The sequence below is a fragment of the Leptonotus elevatus genome, chromosome 16 (assembly GCF_054856555.1).
Source record: "Leptonotus elevatus isolate MCC_2025b chromosome 16, RoL_Lele_1.0, whole genome shotgun sequence".
Lineage (NCBI taxonomy): Eukaryota > Metazoa > Chordata > Actinopteri > Syngnathiformes > Syngnathidae > Leptonotus > Leptonotus elevatus.
The window spans coordinates 6,798,036-6,824,211 of NC_141254.1; the positions used below are offsets into that span (position 1 = coordinate 6,798,036).

Genomic DNA, 26,176 nt, shown 5'->3' on the forward strand with positions numbered 1-26,176 from the left:
CATTCGGGTGAATGAGCCTCATCTAGAATGGCTGCTTTAAACCAAAATGGCCGACTTCCTGTTCAATTTTGGGCAAAGTCCTTTAGACTTTTGTTGTGCATTCTGTTATGATAGACATGTCCATTTAATTGTGTGTCGATCAGTGACACTTTTTCACTGCCCATCCCCCAAAAATGGGCAAATTCCCTCGTTCAACAAAGCCTTACAATTCACCCAAAACGAATGCTTCAAACCCAAATTAGACTACTAACTTCCTTTCCATTTCGGGCATGAGTCCTTGACACTTTTTCATGTGCGATGTATTTCGATGTATCATTTCTTTTTCAATAAAGAAGGGTCCGGTGATAGCGAGCTAAAAGGGGTTCAGAACGTCCAACCACTAAACAAGTTGTAATCTACATCTATTTTTTTAAGCTCGAAAAACAAAAAAGAATAGATCTGCATCTGTGAGTGAAATCCGCCCCCGCCACAACAATAAAAAAACAAGCGAGAGTAAGAGTCAAAACAGTGTACTGTAATACCTATTTATAGTGGATTAACAAGCAGATGGCAGCGCAGCGGAGCAGCAGGCCGACAATGTGCGAATCACATGTCACCCGCGCTCGCACTGTAAACCCTAAATGAACGATCTGATGAATGAATGAGCCAAATGTTGCCTGCTGTCCTTGAACGCATCGGTGTCGACATCACCAAAACTCTTCATACTTAAAACAGCTTGGGATCCTTTTGGGGTATTTTTTAAATGAGTTTTTAGTATTTTGAGGGAATTTTAGAGAAATACATCGCACAAAAATTCAGTGTTTAAACCGCCACCAAAGACGTCCATGTCATGTAAGACCTTTGTCTTTTATTTGTCATTTTATTTACAGTTTGATTGCTTTTATGCGAAAAACATTTCTTAATATTGACCAGTATTCCAAGAAACAATTTTTATTTTTATTTGTTTTACTTTATATGCTACTTTTTGAATTGTTTTAATAGTTAGCAAAAGCTTAAAGTATGCTACCAACACTGAGAGCAACCACTAAAACGTTGACAATTGTTAGCAACTTATTATTATTATTTATTTTTTATTTTTTCATTTCTCTCTATTTTTTCTCTTTTTCTTTTTTATGTATGTGCGTGAGTATGTGCATGTGCGGGTCTGTGTGTGCATATGTCCATGCGTGTGAGAGGGTGCTCAATAATTCACCTAAAACCTATTAAAAATCCCATACCGTTCACCTAAACCGAATACTTCAGAATCCAGCTAGAGTCGTGAGGTTGTCAGGAGACCCGAGGAAGGATCAAAGAAAAGAAAGAAAAGTGAAATCCAGCACCGACCAGACATCACCTACTACCCGCCGGGTTACCAACCAGAATCTTTCCCCAACCCCAGAAACATCTAAATTCCAACAAATTAGGTAGACCTCAAGAGACCAAAGGAACGACTGAGGAAAGGAAGTTATTATTATTCTCATGAATTACATTTCGAAAGGTTTTCTGATGTGACAGATTGAACATTATTTTTGATATTTTGATTATAAATTAGAAGCCCAAATGTAATTGGTATTGTCCGATAATGAGGAATGACCTCAAATATGGAACCTGATTAATCCGAGCATCTCTGAGATAACGAAAGGCCCTTAGGGAGGTAATTAAGAGCTGGCCGCCATAAATCTGTGATCGCCAATTAGCCGTTATTACTCATGATAGCGTAATATCCCAGCGTTTGCAGGGCGAAGGTCTAACATCCATAAATTAAAGTTCACATTAAAAACAATGAAGGCGATCTGGCTCCGTCCAATCGATACGCACCCGGATGTCACGGTGGAACGCATCCCGGTTAGCATCTCATTAAAGCGCAAAGATGCCGGCGGAATGCTAATGAGCGAGCCTTGACGACCTACGACGTTGAGATGTTTCCCTGCAAAGTCAGCGCTGCTGGCATGCGGGCCCCATCTGGAGACATCGCACCCCCCTTCACCCACCCCTCCACTACCCAGAACCCACCAGCAAAAGTGCCAAACAGCAGCTGGAGCTGGCGGTTCTTGGCGTTAACGTCCGATCACACAGCGGTCATCGGTTATTGGCGCGCCGGCCTAATGGGAAATTACAGCCGTGACCAGCTATGGAAATAAGGCTTTGATTTTGCCATTAGCCAGGCGCTGCGTTGCGTTTGGATATATGTGTTGCATTAGCTCGGGGGGGAAACAGCAGCAGATGAAACAGATGATGTAAACCACCTGTCCGCCATTTGATGAGAAACATTAACGTCGCTGTCTGATGATAACCTGGCAAGTGCTTACTTGCTGACCATTTTGACTTTGAAACACAATCGGATTCTGCTGCGTACAGGGTTACATGTAGGGTTGGGATTTGGGTTGCAGTTTGGGGTGTAGTCATCAAACTGAAGGGTCATATCGGACCCGCCACATCACTTTTGTAGCCCACAAAAGCAAATAAAGCGTGTTGACTCAATGGTTCTTGATAAATGGATTTCTTCTTTTTATTTCAACTGACAATCTGTGCCAAATTTGCAAATGTCTTCATTTTTAAGTTAACAGATATTACAAAAACATCCACCAATACTATTCTTAATATAAATTGAACAATACTAACATGTGGTTGTCACTATTTTTAATGAATTCCGATCGGTCACCGATCGTGATCAGCCGATTTCCGTGGAAAAGTATGTAACTTGCATTGCGATCAATGCCTTCCATTGGCGATTACACAAACCAGCTTTGCAGCCAGCAGCCAGCGAGAGATTTTTTTTGTTTGAATCTGATTCATAAATTAATCAAAAAAATAATTGACGTATTAATCAATTATTAAAATAGTGAAGAGCACAAAAATGGAAAAATGTGCAGCACATCCATGTGATCAGTATTGGAATCGGTATCGGCTGATCTCACTCATGGATGATTTATCGGCACAATCACAATCTGATCGAAATTCCCCAAAATATAGAGTAAAAATTCAATGCAGGGCTAATTTAGGTAACCATATGGCCTCCGACAAAAATGAGTTTGACACCCTGGTTTAGAGTAAGATCTTACAGCCAGGGTTTGGATTTGGGTTGGGTCGCTAAATCAGTAGTGACAACATTTCATAATGACACATGAGGCTCTAAAAATCACGCCACATAACTTTGCACGAAGAGACGATTCATTTTTGCTACAACGGGCAACTGATAGCATTTTGATCAATTGTACAAAAATGAGATGCCTCCGCCCATCAGGCTGACTCGACAAAATAAGACAAGCGCCATGATAAATGTTGCTGTCAGAAATAAGAAAGCTCCTAAATGAAAAACAATATTTCATCGACTCCACTCTGACGAGATGGACGCCGCCCACGGGGGGACAAACAGATGGTCCAATTGGGCAAATATTTTTGCTAACCATGTTTATGACACTAAAAACATACACGCATTCTGTACTTAAAAAAAAATAATGTATACAAGTAGAGGTACTATTTTTTAGGGATGCTAGAATATATTATTTCACTGATTTGATATAGAGTGAACTTCCGTTATCCGAAAAAATGCAAGTTACTGACATCCGCCCAAAAGGATTCATGAATCCCTATAGATGCAACAATAGGGCGGAAAGAACAACTGTACTTCAAACTGTTTCCTTGGCACAAAGATGCAATGTGTTCATATGTGAGAAAAATTAAAAAAAATAACAAATCGGCCAATATCAGCCAATTAAAACGGCCGGCTGATTAATCGGTCGGGCCCTGCTTCCTGCCACTGGTGTTGACCAAAAAAAAGTGGATTAAATCTGAGATGACACCATTTGCCCCGGGACCACCGCGGACCACTCCGGTTTGACATATATGCGAGCGGCATCTGGGAAACTGTAAGTGGAGCAGCGGCGGCCTTCTAATCCTCATTAAACCGCGGCAGTCGCCATGAGTTCACTTGGCCGTCGCACCCGGAGAAAAAGCCGTGCTTGTTCATGGCGCGGTGAAAAATGACTTGTTCAACATCGCGCCGATGAACCTCGCGTTCCCCGGTTTGCTCCTTTGATTTCCCTAGAGGTCGCGGGGGAAGCGGGCGGCACGGCGGTCTTGTTTGAGCGAGTCGGACCTCCCATAATTCATTCCGGATAACGCTCTCTCGTCTCCGACGGCTGTCAAATCCCCCACAAATCTTTGCGTGACAGCCAGGCAAAGCTCAGCTGGATAATAAAAGAGCAAATTTTGATGAGTAAAGCCACAATACATATCATGGATTGATCATGAGCGCCTATAGCATGTCTATTGTAGGCGGCGGATGGAAAAAATAAGGTTTTAATGAAGCACCTTCACCGAGCTAAGCCACGATGAAACGTCTTAAAGGGGACATCGTACTATGGCAAATTGACTTTTTAATTGCTTGGATACCAACGGTTGGCTCTCTGGAGTGTATGCACACCCGTCAAGTGTGAAATTAAACAACCAAGTCAATCTTTTCTGAATGCAAACTTGTGGGTGAGTGTCTCCTGCTCCGACTGCAGCTGAGTAGGTCTCAGAATTACGAAAAGTATTCAATTACAGCACAAAAATATTTTGTGAGGGCAACTGTGTCTCCTGCTCTGACTGCAGCTGCGAGAGAGTATCAGTCACATAACAGCAAAAGCTAATAAATAAATACAGTAGTCAGTAGTCAACATGTGGTCTGACTTCAACTCAGAGGAAGTCGGAGTCACCAAGTCTAAAATTTGACGGCAAAAAAAAAGAACAAAATTACAAAAATAAAAATACATAAATAAGCAATTAGCTGCATGGAAGAGATTCTTCATCATCCAATGATCCAAGACTCCAATAACGGCAAAAAAAAGGTAAAATAAAAAAATAATGAGCATTCTACTAAAGAAATCAATCTTTTCAGTAGGGGTTAACATTTTGCTCCGACAGCAGCTGGAAGTGAGTCTCACAGTCACCTGAAAGTCTCCTCTTTTGAAACTGCCTTGAGCGCACCCTGCAATGAAGTGGTCGGATGAGCAGTGGATCATTTGAATGAGACAGTTCAGTTCCTTGTTAGCGAACAAAGGAGTGACAACACAGACTGCTGGCTTAGCATCTCACGCTAACCACTAGTTAGCAGGTGACTCACGATTAATAAATCCTTTGCTTCCGACAGCTTCCCCGACGGCGGGTGAGTTCACAGGAGGTATCCGGGTTGTTAACACACTGGCCGACTTTAACGCTTTGCCGCAAATTAATTAGCAAGCCCCAGAAAGCACAGCGGGGGGGGGGGGGGGACGCAGGCCCCGCAACACGAGATCACCAGTGGCGCAAACACAACATAATGCCGATCGACATAATGACAACAGTGGGTGTCTAGTCTTTCATATTTTACGCCCTGCAGCGTACGCGGAATAACGACTCTAGTAACAAAGAAAAATTAGCTTTTATTTGCAGGATGATGCAGCAGGATGATCACATATTTACTTTACTATTATGGCTGCCAGTCATTAGCATTGCAAACTAGTGGAAATTTACCACAAAATTTCCATATTTGAGCATATATACAAACGTTTTGTTTTGTTAAAAGAAGACAATCGTTCACATTGGGAAAACACTTAAAATGGAGACAGAAAATCTGCTTGGATTAATTTATTTACAATGACAAAGGAAAATCAGCAAAGCATCAACACCACTCATCTAGCATGTACACAATCATGAACCCATGTTACATAAAGGACTGCAATTCAACACAAGTAAACCAACTTCACGAGTCTTAGCTCACATACTAAGCCTAAAATAAAACGCCAGCACAAATGTATGTGACATCACACACGGGTAAATAAATTACGACAAACAAAACACTAAGCAAATGCGGAAAAAAATCCCCACATAGGCAGATTAGCAAACGCCTTACCACAAATATGCTGGGGTTCACTATACTTCCAATGTTTTCAAACTGGACTGCCAGTGTTTTTACCGAGGGGGAGTGGCGCAGGGAGTTCTCCCGCCTTTCTGCCTCAAGCTTGTTCGGCTTCAAGCGACCAGTCGAGCATGAAATCACATTCACAGGAACAGTAATGCCAAGGAGATGCACACGCCACAAAACAAAGTGAAGAACTAGTTGGAAAAAAGTGGAAGATGGTTTCGCTCGAGTGAGCAGTCCGTATGGAGCACCAGATATGGACAAAAGCGCTAACCTCCACTCTTTTCTTGCTAACTTGTAGCGACGTGGAACAGCCACGCGCCCTCTGTTAGCGACATTGCTTTTTAAAGACTTTCTTACAGGAAAAACGATAACTTTTCTAACACAGTTAGAAGATATTTCAACGGATATATTTGTGCCAAGGCAAGCCAGCCCAACCATTGGACAAAACCCGCATGAAAATAATAACAAGTCGGCCAAATTTGCCCGAAGCTTCAGAATAAGTTAAAACATGCAAAGGTTCTGCACTTAAAAGAAAACACATCTTACTAAATTTTCCACCAGTATGTAGATTCATGTAAAGAATATTTTCAACAAACGTCCATAGCTGAAATCTTGTTCTTCTTCAGTTAGGAAATCCATAGAGACTGAATCAACAGCACCTCTGGTGGTTACAGTCAAGTACTGCAACAAATACATTCTATACACTCTACAGCAGATGTGGGCATCGAGGACCGGAGTCCTGCAGGTTTTGCATGTTTCCCTTCTCCAACACAGCTGATATATGATCAGCTCATCAGCAAGCTCTGCATAAGCCTGCTAACAATCCTGTTGATTGGAATCAGCTTGTGTTGGAAGTGAGAAACCTCCAAAACCTGAAGGACTCCGACCCTTGAGGACCGAGATTGCTCACCTCTGCTCTACAGACTTTTTAAAGACCAGTTAAGTGACTAGTTTTTACTTTTTTTAAATTAATTTTAAGATCATCTCTTACGGCAGAAAAGACTGCTTTTCAACAATATTATATTGAGAATATTTACCACATAAAAAAAAAAAAAAACTGAATAGCTGAAATGTACTTCTTCAGATAGCAAACTAGCTATGATTGACTCAACAGCACCTCAGTTGGTTGCACACAAGCACTACAACAACTCCCTCCAATTGACTAAATATTTAATGATTGAATAATTATAAATTTAGTATCGTTTCCTGTTGACTTTACATGGCAGAAAATACAGTATGACGTGTGTTTATCACTGGTGAAAATATTTGCATACCAAATATTTTGGGCAGCCATATTTGACACCTTTTGCAGATCCCAAGCCTAATCGCTATTTTAACCTTTATTAAATTAATTTTACACAGCACAAAAGACTAGTACCTTTTTCCGCAGATATTCTCGAGAAGTTTTTTTTTAAATAATTGAGTACATACTGCAACAAACAACCATTAACAGAATTCTTGTCATTTTTGCCCTGACTGCTGCAAGCAAGCTGTATGCAAAAAAACAAAACAAAACAAAAACTATGTAAAAAAATGTAAATGAAAGCGTGCAAAAAAGGGAGAAAGAAGGGAAGAGAAGATTTGCGGCGTTGCTCACGCTCCTGCAGACCGTCCCTTCGCCCGCAATCATGGGCATGAAAGATGCATGATGTACGAGCATATGCGGCAACAAGCGCCTCCCCTGAGGCCAATCAGACACAATTTGGAAATGCGACGTGCGTGCGACAGACGGGCTGAGGACACGTCAGATGGGGTCGATTCTTACCCAACCTCAATCTCGGCCGTGGAATGCTTTGCCCTCGTAGTCATCACGCAGAAGGGAAGAGTTCCCGGGAGGGCGCTCTAACTTTGATTTATTAAAAGGTGGCACAACGGCACCATGTTTCATCAGGGGTATTTATAGGCGGTGGATGGCGTCATTTCCCGCCGTCTACTCGATTCTTGGACATTTGCTGTTTTACATTCAAGTTAGCTGGGACTGGACCATAGGGCCTTCAAACGGAAAAATCGCATTTCCGACTGAGTGATTTGATACCACAATGTAGACGCTTATTTATGGTTGTCTCGAACAGGTCGTCATGATCAGAAATCATGGCCGATTGCGTGATTTTTCAACTTATCGGTAACAGCTGATAAAGATCGTATTTTTAAATGTTCTTTATTTCCATCCATCCATTTTCTTAACCGCTTATTCCTCACGGGGTGCTGGAGCCTATCCCAGCCGGCTTCGGTCAGTACACCCTGAACTGGTTGCCAGCCAATCGCTGTGTTCAAAAATAACATATTTTGGTTCTTTAATTGATTTGAACCACTGCTGATTTACAGCCATATAAAAATGGTATCATCTTGGGATATCTTTTTTGAATTAAATAAATAATGTGTTTAATTTTTAGCTTAAATTCTGTATTGCAGCGTTCCAAATTTTCCCATCTTAAATATGCATGCATCTAACCCTAACCAAATATTTTCCACATTTTTGATATATTGATGCTGTATTCATCATCATCAAAAAAAATTCTCACCCAACAAAAACGCCACCCACATCGTATCAGAGTTTTGGAGCGGACATCTGGTGTTAATGACTAATTATGGCAATGATGCCCCCCACCTACCCCCCATCATCGGTCAGCGATATTACCCTACATTTTGGCAGCCGTTGCGGAGTGGGGGAGTGGGTGGAACAGATGATGAAGTGTTTTGACGAGCACCATGTTTCCCGCATATTTGATAACATCGTTTGGAACAGCAAAGTGATTAAATTAGAGAATACTTTGGAGACGCTGTTTGTATCGACTGCCCTACGGAGCGCCTGAGGGCGTCTCGCTACCTCATCCGTGTGAAAGAGCTTTCTTGGCGAGATGACAATTTCATTAAAATGTTTTGACAAGGGATGCTGCGAATCGTAACAGTATAATGATCTGTTGAGTTTGAAAAAAATTTGCGTCTCGCGGCTTTTTTTTAACACGAAAAAGAAGGCAAACCGTTTTAGATTCTGCCAAATGTTGATATATTTAGCCAGATCTCTTGGCCGGGTAACGGGTGGCAAAAACTTTGTCAGTGTTTGTAGCACGTGGCAACAAACTGTAAAGGAACTTAGCGATAATTAATATGCAAATAAACTCGCCCTCATGTTTCATCTTGAGCCTTTTGGAAAACAGGTTAACCTTTTTACTTGGAAATTCAGTCCAATTCAAAGCAATTTTCGGAATTAGACTAATGAAGCTGACGATGAAACACAGGAAACGTTGCGCATTTAGGCCAAAGCGTATCCCCAGAGACGGTTATAAGTAATTCATCATTATAATCCGTTTTACATTCAGCATGATTACCGTGTACAAAGGAATGTGGAACAATTTCATTCCGAGTCCAAATGAGCCGGGATTCAGGCAATCTGTTTTTCCATTCGCACAGGAATTACAGTCATATTTTTGTGGGGATAGGAATAATAAAATGGCTAATTCTGATGAAATAGCCAATCAGGGTCTAGACCGCTGGATTATACTCCAACTACAAAACAAAGTATCTACCTACTAGGGTTAGGATTAGTGTTTAGTGAGGAAATTCACAATTAGACAATTTGCCAGATGATTAGCCAATTATTTCATCTAAGAATTCCAACGATGTTGATTAAATCTCAACTAACAGTTCAGAACATTCAGATTTAGTTTTCGCTTTTTTGTGAAATTTCCACTTCAACTAATCTTTACTGCATCTAGTAATCCAGCCAATTTGACAACGCAGTTGTTTTCATTTGTCATGTTTCACATCCGAACAAGAGTAATATAACATTTTTATCACAGCATAACGGCACACGGCTCCCCCGTAAGACAGGATTTTACAGTTGCATGCACGATGTTAATAACCTCTTTTGTGTATTAAAAGCGAGGCGAGACTGGCTAAGGTCGCCTCCACAGCTAAACTGGGATGTAAAATATGTAAAGTCGTTCATTTTAATAATAAAATACTATAATCTTCTTAATTGCATTGTAAAATAAAGACAAAATTATTACGCATGTCAAATTGTTCAATATTTTAATTTTATTATAATAAAACATGTACTCAATTATATAAATCAATAAAAAATATATATTTTACTAAAACACTATACATTGTTTATATCAACATTATTATATTTTGTTAACCAATTATTAAATTAAATGTGTAAATTGACAAAATGTGCAATTTTATATAATTTTCAATGCATCAATTAAGCAAATATTTAATAAAACAAATGCCAAAAAAAAGTGTCAATTTGTATATTTCACTTGTTATTATTTATCTCAGTCAATGCCCGTCCAGTTAAAATGGATCTTTGATGTCTATAGTTGTCAATGGCAGTGAATAAGTTCTAACAAAGTACCAAATATTCCACGAGACCAATAGTGAGTGAGATTTTAATTAACCCATTTTAGGAAAAACTAAATGGCTAAATTATTGCTTCACATATTACAGTAATATTTAATAATACAACTTACGGAAATTAAAGTTTGAAAACTAAATTCTAAAAGATGTAATGCAAATGTTTTGTATTTAAGTTCAATACAACTGAACTGTACTATAAAATAAAAAGTTTAAGAGACTGCAAAATATTAAGCACAGTTTCAGTTTGAACATTGAATTCAGTGATTCTTCACGAACCACTAGAGGGAGGCCGCGTACCACACTTTAAGAATCTTTGCCCGAAATCAATCTTTCTCGAAACCGGATCAACTTTATGCAAATTTCAACACTGGACTTTTTTCCCGGCAATTAATCACGCTCTAACAGAATGCGGCGCTACTCGAAAGAAGAAATAAGTCTTCCCTCTCCCAAGGCAAAATAGCAACTCTAATCTATCTGCGGGAGCTTGATAGGGTTTTAATCAATAGCAATGACTCTGTGATTACTTGGCCGGAAGCTGAGATTTGCGCTCTCCAAAACAAATGTTCCCATCTGCGCGGCGGCCTTCTCGAACAAACACTCTTCTGGAGCTGTTTCAAGGCGTTCGGCGCCCGTTTGGAGGTCGTGCCGATGTGCAAATATATAAACTTGTCAATTTATCGCTCGAATATCTGGAGGCCAAAGCATGCGCGAGTAATGAACCTCGAGACGTGCAATTTGGGTTGTGGTGAGGCAGGCAGTTTGGGGCTTTTTATAATTACAGAGTGCCACTTCTATTCAAAAAGTCGACTGATAACAAATCCAACGTTGGAGAAGGGGGACGGTCACAACATCGCCATATAGATGCTATTCGGAATAGTTAGCCAGTCTATGATGTTTCCTAATATGTGTTAGCATGAAGCTAGCGGCCTGCAAAACAAATGTATGTGTTTTTAATACACAACGTGTGATTGCCTTTGTTTTATGTTTGACGGTAAACTTCAACTGTGAGTGGCAATAAACAGTTTGAAGTCTCTTTTGATTCATTGTTTCCTATGTGTAAGTCGAGTTAACTGCCATCAAGTCCATGCAAATAAACTCCACAACAATAACAAATGTACCTGTATCACGCTTCAAGTGTACTTTACACAGATGTTAACATGGCATCTAAAGGGGTATAACAAAATAGCCCAAATGGATTTTGTTTTTTTAGTTTGTTTTTTGTTTTGTTTTTCAATTTAAAAACAGCTAAGGTTATGCTCAGCCTTAGCATTACGGTTTAAGCCAGAGTGTGGTTTAGGGTTTTGGTTAGAATTAGGGTTTAAATTTAACAGGTTAAAAATAATACCTAAGAGTTTTTGGGGTCAGGTTTGGGTTCAAGGACCAGGCGCAGATAAAGTTAGGTAAGAAAGGTCGTGGTAAGGTTTAGCATTAGGGTATAAAAGTACAGGGTTCGGAATAAAGTTTAGGATTTAGGTTAGGTTTGGGGTTAGGTTTGGAGTTCAGTTTTCTTATGTGATCAATAAAATACCTACTGTACCTACATAGGTTTTAAGGTTTAGGCTTGGGCTTATGGTTTGGCGTTGGTGTTTGGGGGCTTGGGTTAAATTTTAGGGTAGAATATCCAAAATAATCAATTTACCTACGTACCTACCTTCTGGTTCAGGTAGGGTTGGACTTCAGAGTTTATAAATTATCATTTGGAATTTTAAGAGTTTAAGGGTCAAGGCTTGTTGTCGTTGGGTTCTTAAATGCACTCTAAAAACCGTTGGGGCAAGAACAACCCAAATTGGGTCAAAAGGGGCCAATCCAAATATCAAGTTGGGTCAACTGAATAACCCAAAACTTTTGTTGTGTCGTATAAAACAACCAATTTTAGTCAAATGATGTGCTTAGTGTTTTGTAGGTTAGATTCGTTGGACCCAACTTTTTGTGTCCAATGAATACCCCAGAAAGTTGTGTCGGATCCTTTTTATTTCTGTCGTTTTTGGCCTAACTGTTTTTAGAGTGTGTATTGCATGTATCAATACTGTTAAAACCAGTAAATATGTATTAACGTATGTTCATGTCTATTACCCAAAAATGTGGGGAATAATAAAGACATTTTTAAAAGCTAGCAGCAAGTAGAATTGCGTTCTAAAGACTTGTGTTAAAAAAGATGACAAATGTCAGCTGAATAGGCCATTACAACAAAGCGGGATTCCTTTTCTCTCCAAACCAATGCAGCCTAATAAAAATAATCGATTCAAACGGGCTCCAGGGTAAGAGAAAGGACATTTTCATAGAGCGCGCAACGACTGGTAAAAACGTAGCTGTCGGCCCAGAAAATTGTACTCGTAATACGGCAGAACAAGCGGACCCAATAATATTTACAAACCTGCCTGTAGCCATTTTATGAAGCACCTGCATTCTCAGGGATTGCTAACAAAATGCTTTAAAAAAATGGGTTAGCAGATTATGATTGGGGGATTTCATTAATTAGCATTAATGATTTTAAGATGAATTTCCGTTTGACACACTTTGGATAATATCCTGCAATCAATGGACTGTTGACAGCAGCAGGATGCACCAGAAAAAATAATGTTTTAGGATCAATTTAGTCATTTTGCATCTTTTCTGGTAATTACTTTTTTCAAGTCGTATTGGCTAAAATGGCCGCAGTGTTAGAGGTTGCTTTGGCACTCAACATTTTGATGTGTACCCTCAAGTGTGGCCGCGGGATTGTTTTGATCACGCAGAATATATATATATTTTTTTTTAAACAACCGTGGACACGTGAAGACACGGCCTCGGAGACTGTGCGCCATTCCATGCATAATTCTATTTAAAATATATATATATAAATAAATAAAATACAGAACAACAACAACAACAACACCGCAGGGGGCGTATTATCATTGTGCAGGGTTAGGTAAGTGAGGAGATAGGAGAGTGTGCACTTATTATTATTAGTATAGGGTTGGTAAGGTTTACATGTAGGTTTGGGATGTTAGGTTTAAAGTTCAGATACACGTTTATTTGTTGGATGTATTTATTCAGTCCAGTAAATGTTGATTAAAGTTCTAGCTAATGTTGCCTTCATTTATTTCAAATAGAATAAAGCTTGAGTGTGAACAGAAAGCTACTGTTGAGTTGAATTGTAGCCAATCATAGAGAACGTTAACGACATGCAGTGTCATTTCCCATCACAGTTTTCTTTGAGGCTTTGAAAAAGTTCCCTATTGTTGGCAAAACAAGAAAGACGCTTTGAATTAAACATGACGAGACCAGAAGAAAAAAAAAGGAGGAGTGGGGCGTCTGGTTTTGTCATTTTGTACAAAACACGCTCACTGGAAGTTGAGTTTTTGGGTGGCCTAATTTGTGAGACTTTTGTTTCCGCATGTTGGAATCAATACGAGCAAGACATGAAATGTAATTTAAATAGGCAGACTCTCTGCTGCATACTTATTGGTTTCCCTTTATGCGGCAACTTTGACTAAATGTAATGCAAGATGAGAAAGCAACCAGCAGAGGCGCTGTTGAGTCAACTCATTTACAGAAGAACATGTGAGTTATAGTCAATATTCAATTGGGGACCAAAAAAAATCAATGCTATAGTATATCACATCTTTTTGTATAACAGTATAGTATAAATACACCAGCATAAAATATCGTAAAGTTCATATATTTACTCGTTGAGTGCCGTGAATTGACAGAAACTGTCATCAACTTTTTTTTATGGGAATTGGCGGAGAAATATCTTGGCCAGCATATTGCAGCATTGAGTCTCTTTTGGATGAGATCAGAGTTTATCAAAACAATGCAGAACAAAAAGGTCAAAGTTCACACAAAGAGATTATTTAAATTTAGAAGTCGTAGCGATGATGTAATAGATTACTTGTTCTCAACCCCCGGTCCTCGAGTACCCCGTCCCCAATCCAGTCTGTTTTCCATGTCGGTGATGTCTTGTGATTCAAGAAGAGAGTTTTCATAACAACACATTTGTACAATAAATATGACAGTAAGTCTATCAAGGGCACACTCATTCTAGTCAATAGAGTTCTTGTTTTGAATGGCGAGGAAATAAGATCACATTTCCGTTGTTATTATCTCTTTACGGTGATACTATCGCTAACTTTAACCTCTTTTCTTGGCACGTGAACAAGCTTCTGACTATCAAGGACCGTTCACAGCATTTACTCGGGCCAGACCATCAGCTGTCACCAGCCTGCTCCACGGACAGACTGAGGAAATCCTTCCTCCCCCCACACGCCATGCGGCTTTTTAATTCCATCCTGGCAGGGAAATGCTAACATCATTCCCAGAACGCTATACTGAGTGTCTATATATTGCATCTAAGTCTGGATTTTTAAACTGAACTGAACTGAGACAAAGTATCAGGATAAAAACGTAAAATTCTGCAGGTGAAAAAAAAAAAAGTTAAAGTCTCATGTCATAATCACAACTTCCGGTGCAAGACAACAGACAAAATGTCCATGTGTGTCCGTACAGGAAATGGGCATAAAACGGAGTGGCCTGTCACTCCAAAAGTCAGCAGAGAGCTAAATTGTGTCATATTTCAGGCACACTCAACAAAAGCTTGCTGTCAGCAGGTTAACAGGTGGTTACGTTTGTCAAACTCTCAATAGAAAAAGCCACTTTTTGTCCTTTTTAGACACAATGGTAGAATTTCGCTAATGGTGCGTGACTGGGGGTCGTCAGGATCAATTCCCTGGTTCTTCAAAATGGATGATTTTAAACCAAAATGTCCAACTTCCTGTTAGGGTCCTGTAGACTTTTTTCATGTGTGCCATTATGGCAGACATGTCCACCCAATTTGGTATTGATGAGTGAAACTGGTGCGAGGGGCTATTTTTTTCTAACTTTTATTCGCGCCTCAATTGAACAAATTCCTTGGAACAAGAAAACAGCCCTGATTCAATGGGCTAATTCGTAGTCATCAGTAAACCGGCCTTGGAGGCTTGTTTTTTTCTTGAGAAACTTCAATGAGATGGTCACCATTTGTTCCCTAGTTTCTGTATTGAATTCTCAAGGGAGATGTCTTTCATTAGCGGTGAAAAGAAGCTTCTTTCGGGCACTTAGATTAAGTGTGCTGTGCGAGACATCAGCCAAGCCGTCGGGAAGGCTGAAAGGAAGACCACCTTTTCCCAGACAAGAGTAACTTGTATCCATTTTGAAGCCCGATGTAAGGCTAGGTCGTCTTTTGTCCTGAAAATAATGCTAAATATAGTTCATTTAATAAGTTGACTTGACTTGTATTACAGCAAAAAAGTCAACTGTTTTTCTTTTCAAATCTGTTGCACGTCGCTAATCAGTCAGGTGTGATATATACTAAAAAAGTAAGCTGATAAGGTAGCAAAAATTCAAATCAAATTTTTGGAGTAACTGTCTCCTGCTAGTGGTTAGTTAGTCGGTGTTTATTTTGTCAGACAAATATGAACTTTTTACTTTCCTAAATCTAAGTGCAGTGTTAAAGATTAGTAACTACTTTTGAGGAATAAACCCTTTGCCCTGTTTTTGATGAACGCTACTATGCTAATGTCTTTTAGCGTCATACTCGGAGAGCTAAGGATTTTCTGAACCACTGCCTTTGAGCATTTGACTTAAAAGAAAAATCCTGGCTTTTTTTTCCCTCCCTTGACCGTTTGCCGCCTCACAAAGGAGCGAAGGTCAAGTGCGGCGTAGCTTTTACGCAGCTGATATGGATGAAAGCGCCCTCGCTTGAGCGGCGCAATGGCGGTGCAGCGCTATCCGTCGCTAATTACTTTCACGCCGACGTTTGTGTTGTTTGGCCCGCGACGACACAAAAAGAGGTTAAAGTACAACACTTTTAAAACGAACACCTCTGAGCATAGCGCCAATTTTGTAAATGGATATTTGATTATAGCTTGAGATGCTTTGATGTTTGCATGCCGGCAGTGTTCTAGCGCGGCCTGCCTCATTATGCGAAAAATATTTTGCATCCGCCCACCCGCTTAAGGCTGTCTTTAGGCATCTATTTTACTGATGTGTTTTTTGAATCTATGGTGGTGGTGGGTAGTATACCGGAATACAGGAGTCATCAGTCGCCCATTTAAAGGAAACGGGCGTTGTTTGTTTGTGTTGTTGCTTTTTTCAAACCGTTTCATTAGAATACCGCATGCGGAAATTAGTCCGTTTTAAGGGGGTGGTCTAGTCACATGCGTTTTCTTTCGTTGCCATGACAACTAGGGTATGGATGGCTTTAAACCAGCTCACCGAGCATTTACAGTACATTATCAAGAATATTGTTTGCATTAATAAATACTTTTTTTTTCCTGAACTTGGTTAATTAAAATATATGTACTCATTTTTGTTTCTTGGATATGTTTTTACCACATTAAATAATTGGTTAAATAATTTGGAGTAAATGGGAAAAAAAATTTAATTGAACAATTTTACTTACATGGATTACTTGTCGTTAATAACAGTAATTACCTATTGTAAATAAAAATTTAAAACATTTCTAATTAGAAAACAGTGCAAATAAAAATACATTGTGTAAATAATTTTACATTTACATTTTTTAAATGTTATTAAATGCAGTAATTGGTTTATTTATCATATGGAAAATTTAAATATTAATAAAACATTCTGATATCTATTTTAATAAGATTTTATTAAATAGTGAGGTAATTTATTGAAAATAATGCAATTAAAATAAAATCTTTAAAATTATGAATGTTGGCAAATGGTTTTCATTTATTTTAAGTAAAATAAAATAGGAGTAAACTAAAGAATTTTACATATAAATTGTTTTTTTTTTTTACTGGTTAATTAATCATGTGATTCGTGTATAATTCATAATTAATATTTTTTAATTAATAATCAATGTGAATAACTGTTTTTGAAATGATTAATAATTTATAAATGTACAATTCAAACATGAGAATATAAATGTTATTATTTACACTTCAGCACCAAAAATTGCCAAACAAGCATGGCATGCATGTGGCGCATGCAGTGGACACGTCACCAAAGTTAAATGAACTTAAATTGTTGTGCTGAGATTTGGTCAGTCGTACATTTTGGCCAATCGATGAAGATTTTTTTTTTCCCTACTGTCACGGAAAACAGCCCCTCATTATCATATGTGACAACCTCACCAAAATAAGCCTCTTGTTCTTGTGATCCCGCACAGACATTTCTGACATTTGTTGTTGTTACCTGTCACTTCTGTGTGTTCCCGCTGGCAAAGCATGTGTTGTTGTTTTTTTAAATATATATTTAGCTAGCAAGCTATAGCTTCAGGGGAGAGATTTTTTTTCCCCCCCTGTGACATTTGCTGGCGGCATCAGATAATTTTACATCTCGTACCGGGGTTCAGCGTGACATTTTTCCACAATCTTTTTTTCTTAATTTTCAGTGACAAGGCTCACGACTGCAAGTCATTTGTGTCGTCTTACTCCGAATGGAAAAGCTACCAGCTACTGGAAAACAGGTTGTTACTGTTGCGCTCCTGTTCAGTTGCTGGTCAAACTGACCAATTTTCAAGATTAGTATCATCAGTTTTCCCGACTGAAAGGAATTGAAATGTTGGTAATATAATACAGGAATGAACTGTGATTTGGTAGATTTTTGTTAATGCAGAAAAAAAATGCCCTCTATTATAAGTTCAGTTATGAGTTGAAGTGCCTTTAAGAGGTATTGCCTATTGATTGACAACAGGAGATGTAGCATCTGCTACATGCTCTTTGTGAGCGATTTCATTTTTATGTTCCACTATTGCCCTATTGAAAAAAATGGCTAAAAGTGCATAGTGACTTCTTCTTCTTTTTTTGTTTACTTATCTGACAGTCGTACACTGAACCATGATCCAAATTGAACAGGAAGTTAGCCATTTTGGTGTAAAGCAGCCATTCTGTGGCATATTCCATGATTGGAAAGTTAATTAAAAAAAAAAATATATATATATATATATGAAAATTGAAGAAAAAAATAGCCCAGCGTTCTGGGCGAAATTGGGTGGTCATTGTCTACCATAACAGGACGTACAAAAAGGGAACCCCACCCTAAACTGAACAGGAAGTCGGCCATCTTATCTTAATAAGGGGGGGTAAAATCAGCCCCCAACACCAGTTTAGCCAATCAATGTGAAACTGGGAGGAAATGTCTATCATTTCCAACAAGATTCAAGAAAAAGTGTCAAGGACCAATGTCCAAAAACGAATAGAAAGTCAGCCATTTTGGTTTGAAGCGGCCATCTTGAGCTAACTCCAACTCAATACTGAAACTCCTACTAGGTCATTTAAATTCTTAATTCCAAAAGAGCCTCAATAGGCCGCAGGAATTCCAGACAACTAAATTGCAAGGCTGCTCGTGTCCTTTCCCGACGTCTTCATGGACAAAATGTCAAGCGACGTCGGCTCTGTTCAAATTTGTATTCCGCCCGGTACGCTTGGAGGAATTAAAAAGGGGGCCACCTTCAGTTTAACCTTTTCTACACATGTGTGCCAGGAGTGATAACTTATTTAACGCGCTGATGTATGGGACTTGTCGTGACACGGTGAACGGCGCAATTAGACACACGGCCATTAAATCGGCGTAACAACCCAGGGAAAAAAAAGGGAGGAAGATGACAGAATTGTCCTTGAAGGCGCCACTCATCTTAAAGGAAGGGCGACTGATTGCACGATTGTGTATATCACAACAAAGCGTCAACATCTTCTTGAGTCATGAACCAACGGATTGTTAGGAATAAATGGTCATGTGCTACTGACAGCAACACTGCTACTACATTTTTACCCCCCCCCCCAAAAAAAAAAGAATCCCTCTCATGAGACATGGTTGGATAAACGTTATGCCATGTTTTTCTTTGTTTTTTTAACCTTGACTCTCTACATCAGGAAACAGACTTTTTTTTTAAACTAAGTCATTAAAAAAAAGGCATGTTAAGATTTTTAACCTCTGCTGATGATAAAATTACGTAAAGCAGATGTAAATAGATAGAGGTTAAATTATCCACAGTTGACATCTTGAGATCTGAAAACAGCAACAGTCACGATTTGCCGATGATGACGCAACAAAACTTGAAAAGCTCATCCATGTCCTTATTTGTGGCGAACATATCGTCTTGTGCCAGCCTAAAAACCACGAGCTTCTGTTTAAAAACTTCCCGTCTAATCTGAAAAACCACATACAAGTCAAATGTACAGAATCTTTCAGTTGTTACTAGCTAATTTAGTCAATTTTGTTACTCAGTTGTTGTACAATGTTAAAGCTACAAAAACACGATTGATAGCATAGCATTCGAGCCAAAACAACTTGACGTAATGATTTTTAGGGGGGGGGGGGGTCTTCTCCGTACGAGCACTATGTAAGCAATAAAAAAGAAAAGTATTTTGTGTGCAGAGTTTTTTGTCATGTTATCAAAAAGTAGAAGGTGACGCCACCGACCAAGAAGAGCGCTAATTAGCTCGCGCGAGGAAAGCCACACGACAAGCTGGTGAAACATTTTTATTTTCACAATCGCTCTCAGAGGTGACTGCAAATTGAGATGATCGGCCTTGGTGTATATATTGTATAAAGCTTTGTATTTGCTCAAAACGTATGAGTACAACAAATACGTCAAACGTGAGCTAGTAGAGGAACCGACTGAAGAGCCTGAGAACCACAACGCATGCTTTATTTACTGTGCCTAATCACAACTCTCGGAAGGTTGAACTTAGCGCGCAAGCTGTATTCGAGCCGCTAAAGTGACTATATTAACGCATCACCCTTGGGGCCAAAACAAGACATATTCCCGCACGACGCTTCAAACTGGGCTCAATTGACTTGTGGCCAGGAAAATGGTGTTGTCCTTTCAGTGCCCCCCGAAGCCTTGGCTTGGATGTCTCGCCGAGCACACTTAATCTTAAGTTCTTTACAAAAGCGTCTTTTCAATGCTGATGAAAGACATCTCTCTTTAGAATTCAAAACAAAAACAACTCTTAACTGATGTACGATACACGGCGCAAATTAGCCCATTCAATCAAGCATGATTTTATGTCTGGCTCAGTCGTGCAGCAGCCACGAGGGACTTGTCGCTCCTGCTGACCCTCACCCAATCCCACACTGCAAAAACTGAAATCTTAAGTAAGATATAATTTCATAGGTTTAACCTAAATTTGCTTTTTTTGCTTTGACAAGTTATTTTTACTTAAAATGAAATTAAAATCATTGTGCTTATTTTAAGACACTTATTACCTCGTTATCTTATCTTATCAAGCATTCTTGGCATGGAGTGTTAGCAGACAGTTTTAAGTACGGTGAGACTTAAAACAAGAATTTTCCACATCAAAGGCCCTGAACTGGGGTTTCATAAATTGAATTTTCGTATTTTAAGATTTTGCATAATCTAGTAGGGGTGCACTGATCGATCCCTAACCGATTTATCGGCCCCGATTTCCTTAATTTTGGAAGATCGGTGATCGGCCGATCCCTTAAAAATAAACTTTTCCACCGATCTCATCTCCCTCCTCAGAGGTCTGAAAAAGTCAGCCGCTGTCCTGTTCTGCTGAGATGACTAATAGGATTTTCATTTTTATTTGAGAGAACTACTTCATGTGCAGTTATAACAACCCATTTGTATTATTTCACCGATATTGTTCAATGTTTTCCAATAAAGCAAGATTGGAACACTGAAAGTATATGTTGCTTGTAATGAAAAAAATCGGTATTGGCAAAAATCGGGATCGCCAGGACAAACTTTTTCGAGGATCGGTGATCGGCCAGAAAATTGTGCTCGGTGCACCCCTATAATCTAGTAAAATAATTGGAAAAAATACAAGTGTGAAAACAATCAGACAAAAGTGCAGCACAGCTTATTAAGTGGTTCGTTTTGTTATATTTACTATGCTAATTTTTCCTTGTTCCAGTACCAGCTCGGTGGTCTAGTGACATAGTGCCTACCCTCAGACTTGGAGGTTGTGGGTTCAATCCCTGGCTTTGTCATACCAAAGACAATAAAAATGGGACTTGTTACCTCTCTTCTTGACACTCACACTAAGTTATCCAAGCGTAAACAAAAGACTTATGTATTTTAAGAAAATACTTGTATTTATTACATCTTGAAAAAAGTCAAATAATTTGTTTTAGTCTAAAAAATAAAAATTTCAAGACCACTGTGGTTGATATGGGACAAGTATTATTTTCTTATTTTCCAAAATCTTACAGGTAAATTTGAGGATTTTTTTCCTGTTCTGTTGGCAAATCATTTTGCTTATTTGAAGTAATACTTTTTTTATTTTATTTTTTTCCTTCTTAAATTTTCTACTGTCCTTTTTGCAGTGTGCATAATGGCGGCCAGGGCAGAGACTTCCCAAAATGGTGGTCAATCAGAATTGCAGGGAATGTAGGCTACAGTAAACATCTAGCCGTTAGGTAGGTTACAAAAAATATTTCTTGCAACCTTTTCATGCAGGAACTCAATCACAGACTCATTTTTTAATGATTGAATCAATTCCCAAACATTCCCAACTTTATTGATTGTTCTTAAACCGTGTAAATTAGCACGTATGTGCAACAAGCTTTGAGGCGCAGATCCCCGGAAGAAACTTGGAGGCAGTTGGACACAAGCCAAAACCTTGACTGCGATTGTTCCTGACACCGGCGGCGCAGTTGTCCAAAAAGGTGGCGCTAACAACGCTGACCACAATGGCCTGATTAGCATGTGTGTGTGTGTGTGTGGGCAGCAAGACAGGCTTTTGAGGATAGTGTTTTTTTGTTTTGTTTTTTAGTGCGCACGTAGGCGTTTCTTTTGTGCGGTAATGAAATTGAGGCAAGAAAATGAGTAAGACAGAGGGCCGATTGTGAAGCCATGCCTGAATGGGAGCACACTGCGCAGCCGATACACAAAGCGCAAACTGCATTATGCAGCCAATTATACGGAGAGAGGCGATGACGCAGAGGAGCCGCGGAGGCTCAGGTGCTAGAACTGCAGTCGAGCCGTCGATAGGGTTCCCTCCAAGCCTTCAAGAAAACAACTAAAAAAAAAGCTGTAATGCGCATGCCAGGCTGGTAGTCGGCGACGGGGCGTAAAGAAACACGACAAACGTGCACGATTTCTTTCAATTAATATCGTTTCTTTTGTAACCAAGCAGGTCAGACGTGGTTGCCTCAAGCTATTTGTCAGACTGGTTGAAATTGATGGTCAAATTGACATGAAACATTGCCAATTGAAACACCAAAATATTGAACTAAACCTCAAAATATCAAGTCATCTAGCTTAATGCTAGCATAAAATGGGAAACGCCATACGCAGGCCAATGAAAATTAGCAGAGATGCATTCAACTGCAATTCCTGTGCCAGAGTTCTAGTTGTACAGTCTTAGTAACCGAGTCGAAGTCACATCCCTGCACCTGACTCAAGTCAACAGGATTTACCTGGGGATCATGTCTTGCTGCTGGAGTCAAAGTCCAGTCCCTGTGCCAGAGTCTAGGTGTCCAGTCTCAGTACCAAGTCAAAGTCACATCTCTGTGGCCGAGGGTTTACCAAGCATCATGTCTCTCCCATCACTCTGCCAGAGTCCAGAAATACAGTAATTGTGCCCCAGTCACTTCACTGTACCAGAGTCAAAGACACCCAAATTTAGCCTACATCTCTGCATCTGGATCGAAGTCTTGAGTTTTTACCAAGGAATCGCGTCTTTCTGCTGGGAGTCCAAGAATCCCGTCCTTGTATCTTGTAGTCCCCAGATGTACACACGTCTGAGTTGCTTTTTTGCAGTTGTACAGAGAAGCGAGTGTCGAGTGAGAAACTTCGCACCCTTCCCCTCCCACAAAGGCATCTTCCCAACTCTGACATTGTGTGAAATGTCGCTATTCATACAGAACATCTGTTCTGAAAAATGCAGGAGAATGCCATCTTCTGTAGGCTGTATACGAAAAGCGAAAAGGCCGGATTTACGATTTGTTCAAACCTGTGACATGCTTTTTGCATTTTATGATATCTCTCGTATCACTCTCATATTTTGGCCATTTGATTTCTTCCATTACTAGCATTACTTTACAGTGCACTGTTGTTTAGAGACAGACATCTTAATTAAATGGACAACGTGTCAATGCAGCTACTTAGCCCATTGCTGGGATTTCACATTGTATGTTAGCATTAAGCTGCTTCTACTATTTCCATACCTAATACCAATAACTTACCTATCTTGATACCTTACCTACCGTATACCTACACCTCGTTTTAAAACCTCGATACGTTTACCGAGGCAAATCTTGATACACATCCATACATACCTTCATCCAAGACCTATTGTCCTTCCTTTCGACTTCCGTTTGTCTTTTCTGCCCCAGCACGAGGAAGGATTTTTTTTTTCCCCAATTCATGCCGAAAGATCATCTTTGTGCAATGTGCATCCACCGGTGTATGTGGGACAGACTACAAGGATTATCTCTTGTATAAGAGGAACCAAGACACGGTAAATAAATCAAAACAGGGATCTTGTTACAATGATACAGTTGTGACATAACACCGGCAGTGTTTTTATTTGTTTGTTTACCGTATTCGCTTTGTGTCACCTAATAGTTTCCCCACACATCATCTAAAAAAAAAAAAAAAGTGTTACAACATATGCAATATGTCCATATCCCAGAGTGACCAATCAGAGCAGCAGCAGCTACCTCTGCAGTTGCACAAATTTGGCACTATCACTCCTCTATGCAACACAATTGTGATCCCCACTGGAAGGAAGTGCAGGGAGGGGGCATCAGTGGGGGGGCTACTCACCACATGAAAGCGCCTCCACCACCATGAAGATGAGGAACGTCCGTGTGCAATCCCGTGCACCTGACATGGCAGAATTCCCAGCAGGTGGATGTTTTAATCCCAGAACGAGTGGCTCTCTCTCAGATGACTAGATGGATGGATGGTACCCGGACCGGGGGGCTTCACCAGCCGCAGCCCCGCCGATGCGCGTCCTCTCCCGGCCAAGAGAGCGTTCGCGCCCCCCCTCTGGAAGTTCCGAAGCGACACCCCAAAATTCATAAATCACACAGAAAATGTCGTCTTCCACGCTGAAAACAGGCTTGGTGAAATTTAAGGGGTGAAATTGTGCGAAAATGTTAATAAAAATTGTTCCTTGAGGGTGAAGGAACACAGGGTGGATTCGCACCACCGTGGCCGACCTGTCACTCACACTTCCCGGGTTTCTTCCGAGGAAGGACGCAGTCGCAAGTGCATTTTTGGGGGGAAAGAAACCTGGCAGGTGCACAACCGACTTCGAGATTCGCTTGGCTCGCCCGGTGTGGCTCGTTCTCCGGTGGGGGAAAAAGAACCGAGTAAAGTCCGGCGAGTTTTTTCTCCGCTTATTCCCGTTTTACTTTGGGGTTTTGGAGGCGAGCGGCGCGGAGCATCGTCGCGGTCACCGGAGTCCCACCAACTCTCCGCGGTTGTTTCATGGAAAGAACGCCGTCTTCTGACTCATGGACACCCGGGCTGGTGGTCGTCTGGCCGGGCTGTTGTTTTAATGGAGAGGAGCGGGGGTTCGCCGGTTCCGCCTCTGAAAGTGCTTTCAAAGTGAACGTGCTCACCTTACTGACAAGAGCGCTGGCTGTGGGTAGTCAAGGCGGCCACTTTGTTATACGACGGGCTTCCGGTTGGAGCTGTCAAAATAAAAGCACAGTCCAATATTGGAAAATACGTTTCGATTCCGTTCCTCATCGACCGCCAGGTGGCAGTAATTTTTTTGCTCAATGATGCTCCCCAAATTAAGTCAACAACTGAACATAGTTCCTTGGCACTAAAATGCTACCAAATTATGTCGAAATTATGCTTTTCTTGCTTTAAATGTGAATTCTCAATTACTATTTTTTTTTTTTATAATTCATGCAATGATTTAAAGATATTAATGTGATGTTATGAAAGGACAATCACAGAGGAGAATCATTTCCAAAGACCCCTTCAAAATCCTGATACCAAATAAACAACTATTATGTTTATCCTTAAAGACGGAAGAAAAAATAAGTCAGAAAGCTAACAATTAGCTTCATATATTTTAGAGAAATAGTTGCTATGGGAATTAGTTGCTTTTCTTACAAGACAAAAAACAAATTTTCTCAGAAACAAAGTTCTATATGAAAATAGATGAAGTCATAATATGATGATGAAGTCAATGTTAACAAGAGAAGAAAGTCATGTTTAAACAGGTACATTTTAATACTACTACTTTAGTCTCGTAAAATTATCGCTATTAAGCTACCTTTATCCTTAAAAAAGGGACTATATTTCTGTAATAATGCACCTTTTGTTCTTTAAAAAAAAAACGTTAATCATGCAGGGATGTCAGATTCTTGTGATTATGTCCCAATCATATCAGAGCTTTTAATTGGCCCAAAGTTGAGGTAAAATGTAATGGTTTATTTTATTTGTTTAATTGGTGTGCTGGACCCTATTTCTAATAATGTACTTTATCATTATTTGAATAAATAAAATAAAGATTATCCTCATGAGCCCACCCCTTATAATGGCATTAAAGGGTTTATTTTCTAATGTTAGCATTTTTAAAACTACCAGCATTTTTTGTACCTTTAATGACCAATGCTAGTCATTAATTGAGCTATTGATCAGCTAACAATTTAATAGAATGACACTATATAATTTCAAAACATTTGGCTAAGTCTTGGAACTTTACCTACGTGAGTGCCACTGGTGAAAGGAGACTTTGAATCGCTTTATTGCGAAGGTTTCATATCATGTTCTGTTCCAGCTGCAGCAATAGTGAAAGTGCTACTGTTGAGTTGAGAGAGTTGTATTTTAAATACTTAGTTGAGAGGGCTGCTCTTATTTTATAAACCGGAAGTGCAGTTTCCGGAATTGCCCCCCCCCCCCCCCCCCAAAAAAAAATAATCTCGAGAGTGGTGCAGAAGAGACAGCTTGTCTCTGATTGTTCTTTATTGAATGAAGATGGTGAGACATTATTGATGAAAGGAGCATTGATGATTTCATGG

General features: G+C 39.7%; 1 protein-coding gene across 1 annotated transcript in view; it reads right to left on the reverse strand.

Annotated features, from left to right (window-relative positions):
- Nucleotides 1-24,781, reverse strand: part of tmem132e (transmembrane protein 132E) — a 239,170-nt gene extending 214,389 nt beyond the window's left edge. The window contains exon 1 of the mRNA XM_086098741.1: nt 23,958-24,781. Within this exon, the coding sequence (XP_085954867.1) occupies nt 23,958-24,024 (67 nt within the window). The 5' untranslated portion in view covers nt 24,025-24,781. The remainder of the gene's footprint in view (nt 1-23,957) is intronic.
- Between the last annotated feature and the right edge of the window lie 1,395 nt (nt 24,782-26,176).